This window comes from Drosophila biarmipes, chromosome 3L, assembly GCF_025231255.1.
Source record: "Drosophila biarmipes strain raj3 chromosome 3L, RU_DBia_V1.1, whole genome shotgun sequence".
In the NCBI taxonomy this organism is placed as follows: Eukaryota; Metazoa; Arthropoda; class Insecta; order Diptera; family Drosophilidae; genus Drosophila; species Drosophila biarmipes.
In genome coordinates, this window is record NC_066613.1 from 23,669,718 (window position 1) to 23,686,223 (window position 16,506).

A 16,506-nucleotide genomic window follows, 5' to 3' on the forward strand; every position below is an offset into this window, starting at 1 on the left:
ATGTGTCAAACATTTAAAGTCCATATCCTATTTTATATTGATTCAGAGGCCTTTAAAAATGTTTAATAAGTTTTAAGTGAATTTCTTTAAATAAATACTTTATTTACTGAGATGATTGCCTGACTCAAGTTTGCCAAGCAGTGAAAGTATTAATAAAATTCTAAGAGATTTTTTAGATTTCCACCGTCATGGACACAATCAAACTGTGGCACAGTGGGCAGGTGCGATGCCGTGAGATCTCCGTGGGAGCAGCACAGTGGTGGCAAGTGGTGCAGATCCAAATGTTGTTCGTGGGCTGGGTGATGGGTTTTCCGGAGGAAATGCATGCGGGGAACCGGGCATTACACTCCGGGCAAGCAGGTGAGCTAGAAGTATAATCCATTAATTTTAAATATTTTTCCTATCATGACATTTCACCAACCTATCTGGCACTGGCACTCCGCAGGAATAGCAATCCACCCGCTCGCCTGCGGTGTCCTCCGGATCGTATTTGGCGAAGATCCCTGCTGCCAGCTCCTCGTATTTCGCCAGGGTGGCCTCCGGCAGGTGACCCAGTTGCTCCAGCTGCATGAAGGCCTTGGAGCAGGTGCCAAAGGCCCGATCCGCACAGCTGGCCAGGGCCAACAGGCTGTAGATGTGCTCCGGAGGCAGTACGTCCTCGTATTCCCTTAGCCTGACCGCCGTGACCACCGCACTGTGGATGATCCCGAAGCGGAGTTGCCGCTGGGCCAGGAGCATAAAGTGGTAAGCCTCGGCGCAGTGCCAAAGCCTTTCGATGGCAGCCGCGTCCTCCAGGGCAATGGAGTCCAGCAGGGTGTTCCTGCCGCTGGCGTAGTCGATCTCCGGCGTGGCCACCGCCTTCAAGTGCTCCTCCGCCAAGAGAGCTGCCAGGACATAGAGCTTCTTGATCCTCAGCAGGGGAGCCCGCTTCTCCTGCTCGCGCTCGGCCATTTGGGAAAGCAGACGAGCTGCATCCAAGTGACGTCCCGCATTTCGCTGCATCTCGATGGCCTCCTTGAGCCGTCCCTCCTGGAGCAGCTGGGCCGCATGCTTGGCTATCAGCGTTTGCACCTGGGGCAGCTGGAATCTCTGGGCCAGCTCCACCGCCTCGCCCCACTGGCGGAGATTCACGCAGGTGGAGACGGCGGCTTTCTGGTCACCGAAGCGCAGATGAGCTTGGACTGCCTCCGAGCACATGCCCACGGAGGCCAGCATCTCGGCCAGCTTCGGCAGCAGGGGGCTCTTCTCCGGCAGCCGCTCTACGCACTTTTCCAAATCGTCGAACTGCTCCAGATGGTACAGGGCCTCCATATAGCCCTCCAGATAGTGCGACTTCTCGTAGTACTCCCTGGCACTCTCCCAGGAGCGCAGATTGGCAAAGTGGTGGCCAATCTCCCGCCAGGCAACCTCCATCTGCTGGTCGGACACACCCGATCCGCCCATCCTGTACAGCTGCACCACGCGGAACCAATCGCACAGGGTCATGCGCAGCTCTATGGCCAGATCCCTACGATCCGCATCCAGGTAGAGCTTCTCCGCCTCCTCAAACTCCCCGTAGAACGCAGAGATCTCCGCCCTCTGCAGCTCATTGGAGTGGATGGTTCTCAATCTCTTGACCAACTTGATCCCCGGATAGTGGGCACACCGCACAAAGGCGTTCTCCGCCGTCTCCAGTTCCAGTTTCTTCAGAGCAGACTCGGCCAGCAATCTCCAGAGCCTCGGATGTGGGTTGTCCTCGATGAACTGCTTGGCATCCTCTAGACCCACATGCTCCAGGAGGTCATCGGTATCCCGCAGGGACTTTACCCTCAGCTGGATAATATGCGATGAGTTCTGCAGCTCACCCACGCTGATGATGTCATCCAACAGGACACTGGTGATCTCCAGGTCCTCAAAGGTGCAAATGTAGCCGGAGCAGGAGACGGGCTCCTCGGGATCGTTGCCTCGGAAAATGTACATGCGCGTCTTCTCCATCAGCGCCAAGAGCAGCGGGTTGTCCTTGGCCCAACTCACGGCCCAAACGTCCTTCCTCTCCACCCTGCTGAAGTTCAGTTGGGTTTCCCTGTTGTCATCCAGGTCGAGGAGGGTCATCACTCCCATATGATCAATGATGGCAGCTCGACTAAGTTAGAAGTTCATATTATAATACTTTTAAGGGATAAAGAGTGTACCCACGTGGAGTTGCAGTTGATGGCCATCTTGTAGACCTTGGAGTTCATCAGGTGGCGGTTCCTCAGAGCCACATTGGCTATGCTGTACTCATTGATGGCTCCCGATTCCCTGGCCACTAGAAGAAGCTTCTCGGAGAGGGCCAGCGCACAGATGGGATCACTGATGCCACGCTGCGTGGAGTGACCATCACTGCTGCTCAGCATCAGATCCTTGGCCATCTCCACTCCAGTGGGAGTGTCATCGATGTGGAAACGCTTCTCCTTGCGGGTCTTCACATTGTGCAGGCTGGAGGCGCTCTGGAGGCAAAGCACAGTTAAGAGATCTGCATAGAAAGCTTTAACTACCCACCTTGGGCGTATGGTAATGCCAGATGAGGATCTCCTCCTGGGAGGCTATGGCCACATAGCTCGAGTTGATGCCCACAAAGCAGGGTCGGATATCCGTGTACTTGGCTGAAAAAGGTGGGATTGGACTAGAGGAATCTTAAAGCAACCTATAGTACTCACAATCCACAGTGGTCCCAATGGAGTTACACAGCAACAACTGGTAGACCCTGTCATCCGCAGGGTTACTCCGATTCTCCAGGGTACTCAGAGCAATCTCCTTGATATTACTGCTGACACACTCAACCCCCAGGACGCAGTGCTCAGTGCTGGAGGCCAGGCACAGAGTGGGCTCCACCTCTTTGAGGAAACTCTGGTTCGAAACGGTGTTCCAGAAGGTGATCACATTCATGGGCGAGTCCCTGGAACCCGAGCCACTGTTCAGGAACACCACAGTCTTCTCGAAGTAGCACCAGATGTAGTCCGGCCGGATGTTGGCGAAGTAGATGAACGAATCCACGGCCATGGCGATGCGAAGGGATTTACCCTCCCAACTGAGCGAGGTGATGTCGCTGCCCGGAACTTTGAGGGTCCTGTAGATCCTGCCCAGCGGCGAGTAGAAGCACACCTGGTTGGAGTCACGCTGCGAGGGTGGGGTAACCGTGTCCAAAGTGGTGCCACAAATGGCCAGGACAGTGCCATCATGGTTCCACTTGGCGTCCACGTTGCGCATCCCAGTGTCGAAGATTGTGGGAGCTGTAAGGGATTGGCATGGTTATATAATAACATTCGGATTCTGTACAGCCACCCACCATCATCGTTTTCATTCCTCATGATCTGCACCCTTCCGTTCTCGTAGCAGATGGCCAGGACAGGACGTTTCCGACTCTGTGGCACCCTGCCACTGAACCAGCAGATGCTGGCTATGCGATGGCCCCTGGAGGAGGAACCCCCAGTTAAGCTCACGCACTGGATGTGTAGCTTCATCTGGTTTATAGGGACAAGTTAGAATTTACAAATAAGGAACCTTCTTCCTACTTACAGCAAAGTTCCCTTGGTTATCGTACAGATGACACTCCCCGTTGGCCAGGGCAAACAGAATGAGCCGGTTATCCGGACTCCATTGCACTCCAGTCAGGTGTATTCCCTTGAGCTCCTTGCCAAAGATGCGATTGCCGTCCACGGAACCCACTATAATAGCGCCATCCTCATAGACAATGCAGATCCGAGATCCATCCGAGGTCCAGCTCATGCTGGCCACCGTGGACTTCTTCCTGTCGTTGGTCATCTCCTCGTACCAGGATCCCTTGTACAGCATCCACACCATGATCACGCCGTCCGTGTCCGAGGAGGTCAGCTTCTGCTGGGCATCGTTCCAGGTGACCACCCTCACCGACTCCTTGTGGCCATCGAGTGTTTGGTTCATCGACAGATTGGAGACGGCGGCCAGGCCACCTTTATTTTGGCCATTGGGGGAAGCTGAAGATTAAAGATTAGTTTATCAAATATGTTTGTAGTTTTGGTATGATCTTGTTGATAAAGTATGAGTATCTACACTTTTAATAAACGTTTTTCGGAACTGTTTATATCTTGATCTTGATATTAATGAAATTTTTCATTACGAACTGTTGATAGTACGAAAAGGTAGATTGCAATGTACCTAAAACATGTTGTTAGATACTATCTATTAGGTATAACCACCATGGGTACTTCTCATAAACCCAGATCTTGAAGACCTACCCTGATCCAACTTCAGGACCTTGAGCAATCCATCCGTGCCGGCCACTGCAATATAGCCCTCCTCCTTGTTCCAGGCAATGCAGTTGAGCTTGACATTGTTGGGTATGGCGATCTGGGGATCAAGACCTTATAAGTTATTATTCATCCACTTAAGACTAAGGCCATGCCTACCTTTTTGCTGAGATAAACAAACATCTTTGGCTTGCAATTGCACTTGTCTTCCCTTAACTATTTTTCACCACTTGCTGTGGCAACAAAACGAAATGGTTGCCATGGCGATCTTAACTCCAGTTCGCATGGGTTTGTATTATAGCTCAGCTGGCTGAAAACTCGAAGCCTGCTTTGTGGCCATAAAGTGGTTTAATTGGTTTTTGTGGTAACTGGTAGGGAAGAACCTGTTGCCACACTTTGCTATCGAAGCACCTGTATGTTATCGAAGGTGCACTCTTCCAAATATCGATGTTGAAGTAGATATAATTTGGAAATTGAAGGTCTTGAACCAAATATACTTTGGAATTTATAGACCCTGCTTACTTTAATTCATAGATAATTTATAGCAAGAAGCTCAAATATAGATTGCATTTACTGCCAACTGATATAGGATAGTATATTTCTAGGGCACCTTTCGCAATGTAGTCCAAAGCAAATAAAATAAATAACTGTCCAATATGACACCCAATCAATTAACGAAAGTCACACAGGCTTATCAAACCAATAAGTTGGGTGGCAGGACCATAAAGATAGGCAAAAGCCAAGCCATAAAGAAGACTGCAATTAAAATTCCACATTGTATTACTACCGTTTACTTACAAATAGTACAACTAATATATTTAAGTTAAATTCTTTGAAATCACAGAAAACACCAAGTGCATATTAGGCTAATCGAATGCCCCTCTTTAGCAATTCGTGGGCCACTTTAGTGGCCACAAACATGTAGACTAGCAGGATGACCACGGACTCAGAGTTGGAGCGATCTTCTGGCTTGAGGAATATGTTGACGCCACCGGTTAATACATTGGCCACCAGGAAGAAAGTCAAGCCATTTTGGTTCAGCGCCTGATTGATGGTAAAGGGGACTATGGACCTGTCCCTTCCTTTGGCTGGAGAGTTTGCTGTCAGCAGACCCTTCTCCTGATCCTCGGAGGGATTCGCTTCCCACGGCATCACGCTGTTGATCACAAAGTCTATGGCTCCAAAGCTGGCCCACAGAGTGGTGCTGCCAATGGCCAGCATCCATATGACATAGCCCAGATTGCAGGTGACCCGGGAGATTCCTACTCCATAGGCACAGATGACGAACCAGCTCCAGAGGATCAGCACCAGACAAAAGAGACGCCGCAGCTTCCTGACCAACTCGGAGTAGCTCAGCAGACTGGAGGCCACCATCCAGCGATTCACATATATGGATAGCAAGTACAAAGCCACGAATCCTGGCAAGGAGACTAGACCCTCGCGATTCGCATTGAGTAGGTTGGAGCGCTCCACTTCATCACTCATCACATAGTCGGAGATGCCGAGGACACTCAGGCCAAATTGGTGAAGCACCACGAGACCTGGAAGATTAGTTCCTTAGTTACCAAGTTCAAGAAACGAAGTGTTTTTCTACTACCAAATCCCAGAGGCAGCAAATGCAGATCCTTGCGAGCCAAAAGGCTGACCGTAGCTCCCAGGAACTTGGTGAATCCCAGGGTGAAGAAGGCGTTCAGGTGCTGACCATACTCATGATCATCCTGTCCATAGTCGAGCATTAAAATGGCCACAGTGCGAGCCATCCCCAAGAGGATCAGGGGCATGGCTGAGTATATCACACTCCGCCGGAGATCCGACAAGTGCCTGGACCTCCGGGACACCATGGCCATGGTGAAGACAAACAGACCAATGCCAGTGTCCATCAGCTTGGCTCCATACTGCCTGCTCTTGCGGTACGGCCGATAGAAGCTGCCAAAGTCGATGGCCAGAATGCAGATAGCGGTGATCAGGTGGGTCAGGGCACGCAGAACGGACAGGGCCATGGGTCGGTTGCCACCCAAGTCGAACTGGTTGCGAGTTCGGGCCAGGTCCAGGGTCCTGCTCCTCCGCAGGAACCACAAGGTTGCCACGAAGATCACCACGCCAATGTAGTTGCTATAATCCACGGCAACGGTGACGAGCAGAATGCAGGGCAGGATGACCAGGGCGAACTCCACCGCGTAGCAGAGATTGGGGGAGCCATGCAGACGCAACCTCTGCGTCACCACTCTGGCCAGCAGGATGCACCAGAAGGTGGTGAGGATCAGCAGCAGGGACCCCCAGCTCTGCACCAGCGTGTCGCTCCAGTCCCAGTCGTACTCCTGGCCCAGTCCCAGGCGCTCCTCGAGGGTGAGATTGGCCGGATTCAGGTCGGGAATGGGTTCCTCTGTCGCTCGACTGCCCATGGCGACTGGCTACGGCTACGGGATACCCTTGGACTCCCTTACTCGCCAGCGGGCTGATAAAACTAGCACTTAATCTGCCTGCTGATAGTCGCCACTTATCGCAAGCCGAGTGATAGGCATAGTCATAGCCGTTCGATGCGGGTCTCAATAAAAAACACAAAACTCGAAATACGTAATTCGGAATTCGTTAAACTTCAAACATTAGACTGTCGCTCATACTGATAGCAGCTGAATCGCGGCGTTCCTTTTGGAAGTTGAAGAGCAGTGATAAGAAATGCCTGTCTAAAAGACATGTCGCAAGGAACTGGATCTCTTCAAGATCAGGGATAACTATTTCTTGACAAGGTTTTTTCAACGGCTGTCCTCATTTTTTCTCTGTCTGTAGCTACGCAGAGTTCTTATCTATGCTTTGTTTACTTAATTTAAAAGTTTTCACACCTCACAATAATTAGCTACTGAAAAATCCAAACCGAACTTTGCGTTTACGGAGCGTTGTGACATTAGGGAAGGGACTGGAATAAATAAGCGCAGCAAATGGCAGGCGCAGAACGTTGAAAACCGAAAGCACTGGGGAAATATATCACCAATGTGTCATTCCTGTCCCCAGATATGTATTTATACATTTATAAACTTATTTGCCAACTGAAAGAATGATTTAATTATTTGTACGGCTGCGGTTTCGCCACCAATCTGTTCTTTAGAGGGAGTTCCTCTGTGAGCCAAACCCATAGTTCAAAACATACCCGAAATATTTTTATTGGCTTACTTTTTTACTCATACCCAAAAGTTATTGAACCTTTTCAAAACCAATTTATTACAATTACATTTTATTTAAATTTGAATGCGCGCTCTTGTAATCGATTGACCAAACTCGATAGCTCGCAACGGACTGCAACTAAGTGCCGCCCATCTGGCAGCCCTCCAAGCAGTTGGTATTTTTTAGTGCCTTCGTTGAGTTGGAGAAAAAGAGGCTCGTCTGCGGTTGCAAAGCGATAAAACCGCAAAGGGGCCGTAAAATGTTGTTTATCCTGCAAATAAAGTGCGCCGACCTAACGTCGGACATCTAGTTTATGGCTATTGACCAGCTCAACCTGAAATTAAGCTAGGGCAGTGTCAATGTGGGTGAGTTAGCCTGGTGCCGGCACGTGTTTTGTTTTTTCTGTGCTTTTATTACTTAATAGCTTGTTAATTGAGGCTTATTAAGTAAAGTGTTAATTCAGAGATGAGCTAATTTTTTAATTAGTCGCCTCACTTAGTGATTGAGGTTAAATTGTGGCTTGTTCGAGTGCACACTACGCAGCTTTGTTGTGCTTCCCCTGCTTGTGACGTCATGGGGCGGCGGACCAATCAGAATGCAGCTTTCGAGGGGCTTGTCCCACTGATGACGTAGGCAACAGCCGCCGCCTGTTGTAATATTGATTAAATTTGTGTTCGTGCTGAAAAACCACGTGAGCGGCTGCGCTTCCACCCACTTTGCTCCCCTCTGATCATTACACCATACGTAGGCCTTTGTTGTTCAGCCCGATAAATAAAAACATTCAAACGCGAACGCTCGACGCAGCGAGATCGCCGATGCGGAAGCAAAAGGTGCAGTTTGTTTTCTAAATATTGTTGCAATTTACGTTTACGTAACAAATTGCAGGCAAGTGCTAAAGAAAATTTTAAATATAGGTGTGGCTGGGTGTCGGCCGCTGCACTAAACAAAACAAAGATCGCAAAGTGTCAAATTTAAATAGAATTGGTAACAAAGTATTAAAAAATATATTTATAAATTCCAAAAAATAATAATTAATGTTAAAAACAAATATTTTAAAAATCTTTGTAGAAATAAATATAATTCCAAAAATTAATGATAGATTTTTAAAATAAAGATACAAATGTATCTGAGTACCACGTGAATCAATAAAGTTACTTTAATTATTAACTGCACAATCCTCTGTTTTTTTTTAATTGACAACACAATAATATAACACATTTGTTATTATTAGCTAAATAAAATAATGTGGAGTAAATATTTTTTCAGCCTGTAAAAGCTTTCAAGTGCGTCCACCAACAACCCTCTCTCGAAAACGTGTGCACATTATTCTAGATGCAACTAGATGATGAAGCAATTAGATGGCGCCTGGGAAGCTTGCTAATCGAGTGACCTTTGACCTGACGTGACTGGGAATTTCATTACATGTTCAGTAGCCTCCGTCTCCCCCTTTTGCACTGCAATTACTGATCGACATATCAAAAACATCGGCGCACCCAGCAATAAAATGCAATCACAACAAACACAGAGGCCTTATCAGCAGGCAGCAAATATTTCTGCAATCATTTCGATGGAGAAATGGACTCATACGATACGCTTGTGATAAGCCGGCTAAATAAAGTCCACAGGGCGAATGAGTAATTTAATTTATGCATGTAGGTGCAAAAAATTTAGTGAACCTTTGTACCCCATTTATGGCACTACTTGCACTCGAATTACACGATTTACAAAAGAGAACAAAAGAAGCATAAGGCGAGGTGCAAATAAAAAGAATCGCATACGTCTATTTGATAATTGCCAGTAAAACTCTGATATTGTGACTGAAATTGCAGGCCAGTAATAACACGATAATTTACAATGACTTAACTTGGTTCTACAGAGATATACACTCCCACTTTGCACATAAGCAGGGGTAAATGAGTAAACAAAAATTGCACAGAAAGGAAATACAATTCATTATCATAGTGCTCGACGCTGAAGTCGACTTAAAAGTACCCTGTGGTTGAAAATTAGGGAATATTTATTGGGAAAAAAAACATTTTTTATAATATTTTCTCTCAAAAGCACTGTTTTTTATCTATATGTCATTCGAACATCTTAACTGGCACTTAAACAGCACTGCTTTCCTTATGTACCCCAACTCAACCATCAATACCCCACTTAAGGCCATCAAGTCGGACCAAATTGCTTGCGTTTGTGGGCCAACACACAAGGCACATGCATATGTATACTGTCACAGTGACTCTTGGCTTTAATGAAGTCGCTTTAGTTGCCCAAAACGACTTCATTAACTCTAGATCGGCGTTTATATAACCACCGAACGAGCGAGCGAACGAACACACTCCCCCTTTTTGCTTAATGGATGCAAATATTTAAATACAATCGTTTGCATATTGCTTTATTTCGTTTTCTTGGCCTGCTCTTGAGGATGTCACATGAATTCCGTTTGTTTTATTTGTTTGCCCCTCAATGGAATATTTCTAATATTTGCTGTATCTTTAAATAGCCCGGCCTATAGGTATGAGCTGAATGGACGCCCACACGTGAGATTGCGTATGCGGATTGTCTTTGAAAAGCTGAAGAATTTATGTGAGCGGGATAAGTTCAGCGGAATAATTTCCGCCCCTGAAAAGCGACATTACGTGTGCATAATTGTAGAAAAATGGGTATATTACCAGCGATACGCAGCTATAAAGATGCCGTAGCAATCCCTAATTGCATTCCCTTGGAGGGGCTTGATTCCATGGGAATCCCAGCTGTTTACAGTGGTTACAGAGATTAGTTCCCCTGATCATTGCCTATTCACATGCCAGTTCCATTAGGTATTTTACGATTATTGTAGCATTATCATTTTCATAATTTCTTGAGATTGGAACCAGACAAATTTGTAATTTTCCACTGTTGATAGGGCGAAATCAAAGCGAGACCTTTTTGTGTTCTCTAAAAGATTTTCAAATCTTCTGCGCTATTTTAAGATTTATGGTTTGGAGCTTTTTTATGCTTTCTATCTCTCTGATTTATTTGACATTTGGATTGGGAAAATATATGTACTTTTTCTTGACTGGGTGGGAAAAGGCCATTAGTTAACGTTTAAGTGGTTACTATTGTACTCCAAATTAGCACATGCTGTATAATTGGAGTTGGAAAATATTTATCTTAGATTAATTGCTTCCACTTGCAATATAATGGACCCACTGTACCGGGTTATATCCGTCTGGGGAGAAATGCAAATGCGTATGTTTTAAATGCCAAGGCTGCCGGCATCTGGCGCAACCAGTTGGCAGTTTATTGCACCGAGAAGCGTCTGCGGCAGCACCACCCCCACCATGCCCACCAGTCCACCACCCACCAGTCGACCCCCTAATCCACATCCACCCGCCGACCCAGACATCGCCGCTCTTTGGCGGCTTGTCTTATCAGCTATCAGCTATGTTGTTGCTACTGCCGGTTTTATTGGGTCTGGTCGATGGGTAGTAGTAGTCGGTAGTAGACTCGTAGCGTCCCCGACTTGCCCAGTCCGAATGCCCATCCACACGTCCAATACATGGTCGAGTACTAAAAGCTTTTCAATGCGCTGCCGCGCCTTCGAATCGTTTGATTTTCGACTTTCAGATACATTTTGGCGCTCGTTGCGGTCGGTTGTGTTTTTATTCGTCGCGCTTTGCTCCTCTCTTTCGATCGATTCCCGTCTCTTCAGCTTTCCACTTTCCTGCGGCGCTCTCTTCTAGATTTTAAATATATTTAAACAAGTGTGTTATCAGCAGCGCCATAAACAACAATCGAATATAAAAAGTGAGGAAGCAACAATGCAATGTCAAACAGCTCATTAAATACCATTAATCGTTATCGAAGTTATCGTATGTTGTTAATTGTTATCGCAGATATCGTAAATTATCCCTTGTTATTTGAACTCTCGTAAATTATCCCTTTTAATTCTTTGATGAATTTCATTTGAACATTGCCAGCAAGTGGGTGGGCAAATAGCGCCCGATCAGCCCACTAAAAAAGTGCTTTCCATATCTAATCTGCGATTCCTGGTAACATAACAGTTTATGGATCGTGTATCGATAGCTGCTTATCAGAGTACAGTGCTTAACGAAAGTACTCGGTCATAAAACAGAAATGTTCTCAGATAAAAAATAAATTGAATTCCAGATGAATGCGGAAAGCCAGAAAACTGTGGAAAGTTTTCGAGTGTAAATCTGTATGAGCTTACCGAGCGGTAAAATAAAAAACCCATGTATATGTAGTCCGGCAAATCACCCAGTGCACTCGATCATTAGGGTCTTATCTCTGCTCCGAGCACTTGACCTTGTCGCAGGGACCGCAATCTCGACTCAGTAGTTTACCATAATTTATGTATTCCAGTTTCTGGCCCCCGTTTAGGGCGGCGGAGCTCCAAGTCCGAGCGATAAGTGTTTGGTGCTGTTAACAACAACTGTGTCTCTGTGTGAGAGTGGGAAGAGGGCTCGACCATTAGATTCTGAATGGGAATGGCAATCCAGCCCCCCGACGGGCCCGGCGGGTACAAAGTCAAACAATGGCCAAACAAGTGCTCGAGCACAACGGTCTCGTGTACGTACACAAGTCCATTCCAGATCATATCGCTCGGCAGGTCCACAATGTCCATATGTCCACACAGGTCCCCCTGACAGTGTGAATACTGGAGGGTATATGTCATACAGCAGGTGATATGAAGCGATGATTGCTCTCCACAGCCTTTGAACATTATCTTAGACCGTTATCACCAAATGATTTTATGGTTATTGTGCTTGAAATATTGGTCGAACCTCCAGCGGAAGTACCTTGAATGCGTTCATTTAAAGCTTTTGGGTTTTTCGAGGTGTCATTTAATAGGCGACAGAAAAATATTACTATTAGATAATAAAGTATTTATGGTCTTTATCATTCCTTGGTAATTTACAAGTCATAAACGAAGATTATTAAAGCTAGATGTTTTATTCAAAAATGTAGGTTAAGCATTTTTAGTGTTAATCTGAAGCATTTTATTTATAAACTTTGTTTTTGAACCCTCTTAACCAGCCATTATTATGCAACTGGCTTATCTAATCGGTTTCCTATCTTGCAGGCAGCATGACTGAGGGCAAGAACTTACCCCACTCGAGTGCGGATGTGCCTTTCCGCAGCAAGGAGCTGCGCAAGCAGTCGCTGATCCAGCACACCGGCCTGGTCGGAGTCATCGATGAGGGCACCAAGACCATTGGCTTCTCCATCTACACCACGCCGGACTTCAAGGAGATCGTCGCACACCGGGTGGAGTTGGGCGTGATCTCGCCTCAGGATGGCTGGTACGAGCAGGATCCGCTGGAGATGATGGCCTCGATCAACAAGTGCGCCGAGGAGGCCATCAAGCAGCTGCCCGAGCTGGGCTTCTCCGCCAGCGACATCGCCACAATTGGCATCACGAACCAGCGTGAGACGACAATCGTCTGGGATGCGGTCACCGGCAAGCCCCTGTACAATGCGCTCCTGTGGAAGGACATCCGGACCAGCACTACAGTCGAGCAGATTGTGGCCAAGGTCCAGGACCCGAACCACTTTCGCAGCAGCACTGGTCTGCCCATCTCCACGTACTTCTCGGCCCTGAAGATCCGCTGGCTGCGGGACAATGTGCCTGAGGTGCGACAGGCCATCCGGGAGAGGCGGGCGAAGGCGGGCACAGTCGACAGTTGGATCGTCTGGAACTTGACAAATGGTAAGTTATCCTCCACATCCTGGAGGATAAACGTATATAATTCTTTTTCCTTTAAAATCTATTACTTACTGGCTGCTTTTTGTATCCCCAGGTGCACTCCACATCACGGACGTGACGAATGCCTCCCGCACTCTGCTCATGAATCTGGAGACCCAAAGCTGGGATCCCGTGCTGCTCAAAACGTTCGGCATCAAGGAGGACATGCTGCCCACCATCCACAGCTGTTCGGAGGTTTTTGGCAAGATCACTTCGGAGCGTAGTCCGCTGCGTGGAATGACCCTTAGCGGGATCATGGGCAACCAGCAGGCATCGCTACTGGGTCAGATGTGCGTCAAGCCGGGCCAGACGAAGAACACATATCGATCCGGTTGCTTCCTGCTGTGCAATACGGGCGATAAGCCCGTCTTCTCAAGGCACGGACTACTGACTACCGTGGCCTACAAACTGGGTCCCCAGGCACCGACGATCTACGCCATCGAGGGAGCTGTTTCGGTCGCCGGACATGCGCTATCCTGGCTGCAAAATAAAGTGCGCATCCTTCCGGACTCTAGGGACGCGGAGAAGTATGCTGAGATGGTGCCCACATCGGGGGATGTGTACTTTGTGCCCGCCTTCACAGGATTATATGCTCCCTACTGGCGGCAGAATGCTCGTGGTATCATCATTGGACTGACGCAGTTCACACGCAAGAATCACATAGTGAGGGCTGCGCTGGAGAGCATCTGCTTCCAGACCCGCGACATCCTGGAGTGCATGCATCAGGAGTGCGGCTACGAGATCAACAAACTCCATGCCGATGGCAAGCTGACCACAAACAACCTGCTGATGCAGCTCCAGGCGGATACCATTGGCTTGCCTGTCTTCCGTTCCCAGCTGATGGACTCCACGGCCTTCGGCGCTGCCATGTGTGCCGCCCAAGCAGAGGGTGTGGATCTCTGCCAGTTCGAGCCCGAGAAGCGATACTACGAGAACGTGCACTACGACACCTTCCTGGCCACCACCACGGAGGTGGAGCGAAAGGAGCGATACGGCAAGTGGAAGCGGGCTGTGGAGCGCAGTTTGGGATGGGTCATCAAGCAGAAGAAGTCGCGGGAGCATACGGAGGAGAACTACCGCATGCTGTCCTCGCTGCCGGCGAGCATCTTCCTCATCAGCACCTTCGCCATGCTGGTGCATTCCCTCGCCGCCAGTGGCCAGTAAAGAATGCTGCCTGACATTCGGATCGATTCTCGGTTGTGATAATAATTTTTTTGTCCGGATTTCGTTTGGATCTTTCACACTGTACATAGTCCTCAAAGGACAATGGGTGATTGAACGTGCTTTAAGCCCTGTAAATAGTTGCTTACTTAGAGCTGAACCAAGACCAAGGTCTCTGGACTACGCTCCGACCTACTTTAAGTATCCTGTAGCCTGACTATCTTATCGTGTTTTCGTTGCATATTCTGTACGTCCTAGCCGTAGTTCCATTGACGATGGCTGTCTGTCCGCGCTCCACGCACGGCCATATCAGCGGAATTGTATATAGCCAAAGTGCAAACGACATTTCTAATTTAAGTTCCGTACTCGTATGTGTATGTATATGTAGTGATTACACCCCTTAAACAATAAACAGAAATAATACGAAACGAAAATCTGGCGTCTTATTGCGATTTGCCTGGAGTTTTAGTGCAATATTTGCTCAATCGTTGATTAAGCCCCCAGTAAAAAAAGGAGATAACACGTTGAAGTAGTCGGAAGAATTCGAAGACGGAATACTCTAGAAGAGGAGTAGAATTGGAGGATACCAAAACTAGACTTTTACGTTCCATAACTTCAGTAATTGGATCCCGATTTAGTCGTGGGATACCTCTATAAGTTTGTGGTTGAATTCTCTAATATAATCCATTATAAGTTTTGTTTTTAACGAGAGTCAAAATTTTAACCCATTTTCATGTTCGATTTTTCCGTAAAGCCAAGGGCTTTCAGAATGGATACCCAAAACTCGACTTCCTAATTCCATAACTTGAGTAATTGGATCCCGATTTAGTCGTGGGATACCTCTATAAGTTTGTAATTGAATTCTCTAATATAATCCATTATAAGTTTTGTTTTTGACGAGAGTCAAAATTTTAACCCATTTTCATGTTCGATTTTTCTGTAAAGCCAAGGGCTTTCAGAATGGATACCCAAAACTCGACTTCTTAATTCCATAACTTGAGTAATTTGATCCCGATTTTGACGTGGTATATCTCTATGCGTTTGTGGTTGAATTCTCTAAAATTATCCATCAATAGTTTCCTTTTTAACGAAGTCAAAATTTAAACCTATTTTTATGTTCCATTTTTCAGTAAATCCTAGGGCCTTCGGAATGGAGACCCAAAACTCGACTTCTAGATTTTATAACTTCAGTAATTTGATCCCGATTTAAACGTGGGATACCTCTATGAGTTTGTTTTTGAATTATATAGTATTCCACATTAAAAGTTTCTTTTTTGACAAGGGTACAAATTTTAACTAATTTTCATGTTCGATTTTTCTGTAATACCTATGGCCTTCAGATTGGTAGTATCATTTTGGCAAGAGGGAAAGAATACAAAACAGCAAGCATTTCAAGCTTTTAACGTATCATGAATTACCATCTTGATTTAAATTTATAAGAACTCTACCGTTATACTCCTATCTAGAGTATCCCAGGGTACAATCTCACCCAAGGTGGGGTCCGTTCCAATATCAGGTGCGTTATCACGGAACGGAAATGTCAGGTATCAGTTAAATATGACTAAGGTAATATGACTAAGGTAATCGATTGATTAATAGGATGTGGGTGTGTGCTTTGTTACTGGAGAGGGTGGTATTTAAACGCTGTTAACACTTTAAGGTGTGTCCGGGGATAGAAAAGCAGATATCAGGTTGCTTAAATAGACGAAGCTAGCAGACTAATTAGTCGGCCTTGGCGGTGATTGTGAAATGCAAGCCCCCACCAATATTTCCAAAGAATCTTTTTGATAATGCCCTACATAAAAAGCCATTTAATGAACTTGTTGACTTTCAACTTTTTGCAAGTGCATTTTAGAAGTAGGGAGGTAAACGACAAAAACAAATTTGAGTCCGTAATAATAGGATTAAGTCACACGTCTGGGTCACCAATCTCTATATTTTCCTATTTTTCAGTTTCTGTTTTGTTACAATGAATGGAATTTGGAAATACTTTTAGTGGACACCCACTGTGCGACTCTAATTCACGGAGGAAACTCTGGGAAAACCTCAAAAAGGGTGAAGAGGTGCGCTTAATCAACCTAGAAAAACCACTGAACATCAGGGGTCCATTTCCAACCCCTTATCAGCAGTCAGACAAGTTAGCCAGTATCCACTGTACGCATTTCAGCTGGGATCTCATTTAAATTGGAT

General features: G+C 46.6%; 3 protein-coding genes across 4 annotated transcripts; 1 reads left to right on the forward strand and 2 right to left on the reverse strand.

The window, feature by feature from the left end:
• Positions 1–111: 111 nt before the first annotated feature.
• LOC108035666 (WD repeat-containing protein 35) lies at positions 112–4,703 on the reverse strand. The gene is made up of 9 exons (XM_017111374.3): positions 4,407–4,703; positions 4,236–4,347; positions 3,538–3,974; positions 3,308–3,482; positions 2,679–3,251; positions 2,521–2,624; positions 2,176–2,468; positions 422–2,122; positions 112–365 (listed from the first exon to the last, which is right to left on the reverse strand). Exons 1-9 carry the CDS (start codon positions 4,428–4,430, stop codon positions 173–175), a joined length of 3,612 nt encoding a protein of 1,203 aa, XP_016966863.1. The 5' UTR covers positions 4,431–4,703; the 3' UTR covers positions 112–172.
• Positions 4,704–5,009: 306 nt separating this feature from the next.
• Positions 5,010–6,857, reverse strand: LOC108034539 (uncharacterized). Its single transcript, XM_017109465.3, has 2 exons — positions 5,845–6,857; positions 5,010–5,788 (listed from the first exon to the last, which is right to left on the reverse strand). The coding sequence occupies exons 1-2, from the start codon at positions 6,647–6,649 to the stop codon at positions 5,109–5,111; spliced, it is 1,485 nt and encodes a 494-aa protein (XP_016964954.1). The 5' UTR covers positions 6,650–6,857; the 3' UTR covers positions 5,010–5,108.
• Positions 6,858–7,589: 732 nt separating this feature from the next.
• LOC108035447 (glycerol kinase) lies at positions 7,590–14,750 on the forward strand. Of its 2 annotated transcripts, none has more exons than XM_017111082.3 (3): positions 7,590–7,771; positions 12,493–13,119; positions 13,211–14,750. In XM_017111082.3, exons 2-3 carry the CDS (start codon positions 12,498–12,500, stop codon positions 14,317–14,319), a joined length of 1,731 nt encoding a protein of 576 aa, XP_016966571.1. In that variant the 5' UTR covers positions 7,590–7,771; positions 12,493–12,497; the 3' UTR covers positions 14,320–14,750. The 2 variants fall into 2 exon arrangements, with proteins under 2 accessions (XP_016966571.1, XP_016966572.1); XM_017111083.3 differs by lacking the exon at positions 7,590–7,771 and adding an exon at positions 11,012–11,195.
• Positions 14,751–16,506: the final 1,756 nt, after the last annotated feature.

Coding starts and splice junctions, on each gene's coding strand:
- LOC108034539 (XM_017109465.3), bottom strand. CDS start 6,649: ATGGGCAGTCGAGCGACAGAGGAACCCATTCCCGACCTGAATCCGGCC. Junction 5,789..5,844: donor TTTGCTGCCTCTGGGATTTG/GTAGTAGAAAAA, acceptor CTAATCTTCCAG/GTCTCGTGGTGCTTCACCAA.
- LOC108035666 (XM_017111374.3), bottom strand. CDS start 4,430: ATGTTTGTTTATCTCAGCAAAAAG. Junction 3,483..3,537: donor ATAACCAAGGGAACTTTGCT/GTAAGTAGGAAG, acceptor CCTATAAACCAG/ATGAAGCTACACATCCAGTG. Junction 2,123..2,175: donor GCCATCAACTGCAACTCCAC/GTGGGTACACTC, acceptor CTTCTAACTTAG/TCGAGCTGCCATCATTGATC.
- LOC108035447 (XM_017111082.3), top strand. CDS start 12,498: ATGACTGAGGGCAAGAACTTACCCCACTCGAGTGCGGATGTGCCTTTC. Junction 13,120..13,210: donor CGTCTGGAACTTGACAAATG/GTAAGTTATCCT, acceptor TTGTATCCCCAG/GTGCACTCCACATCACGGAC.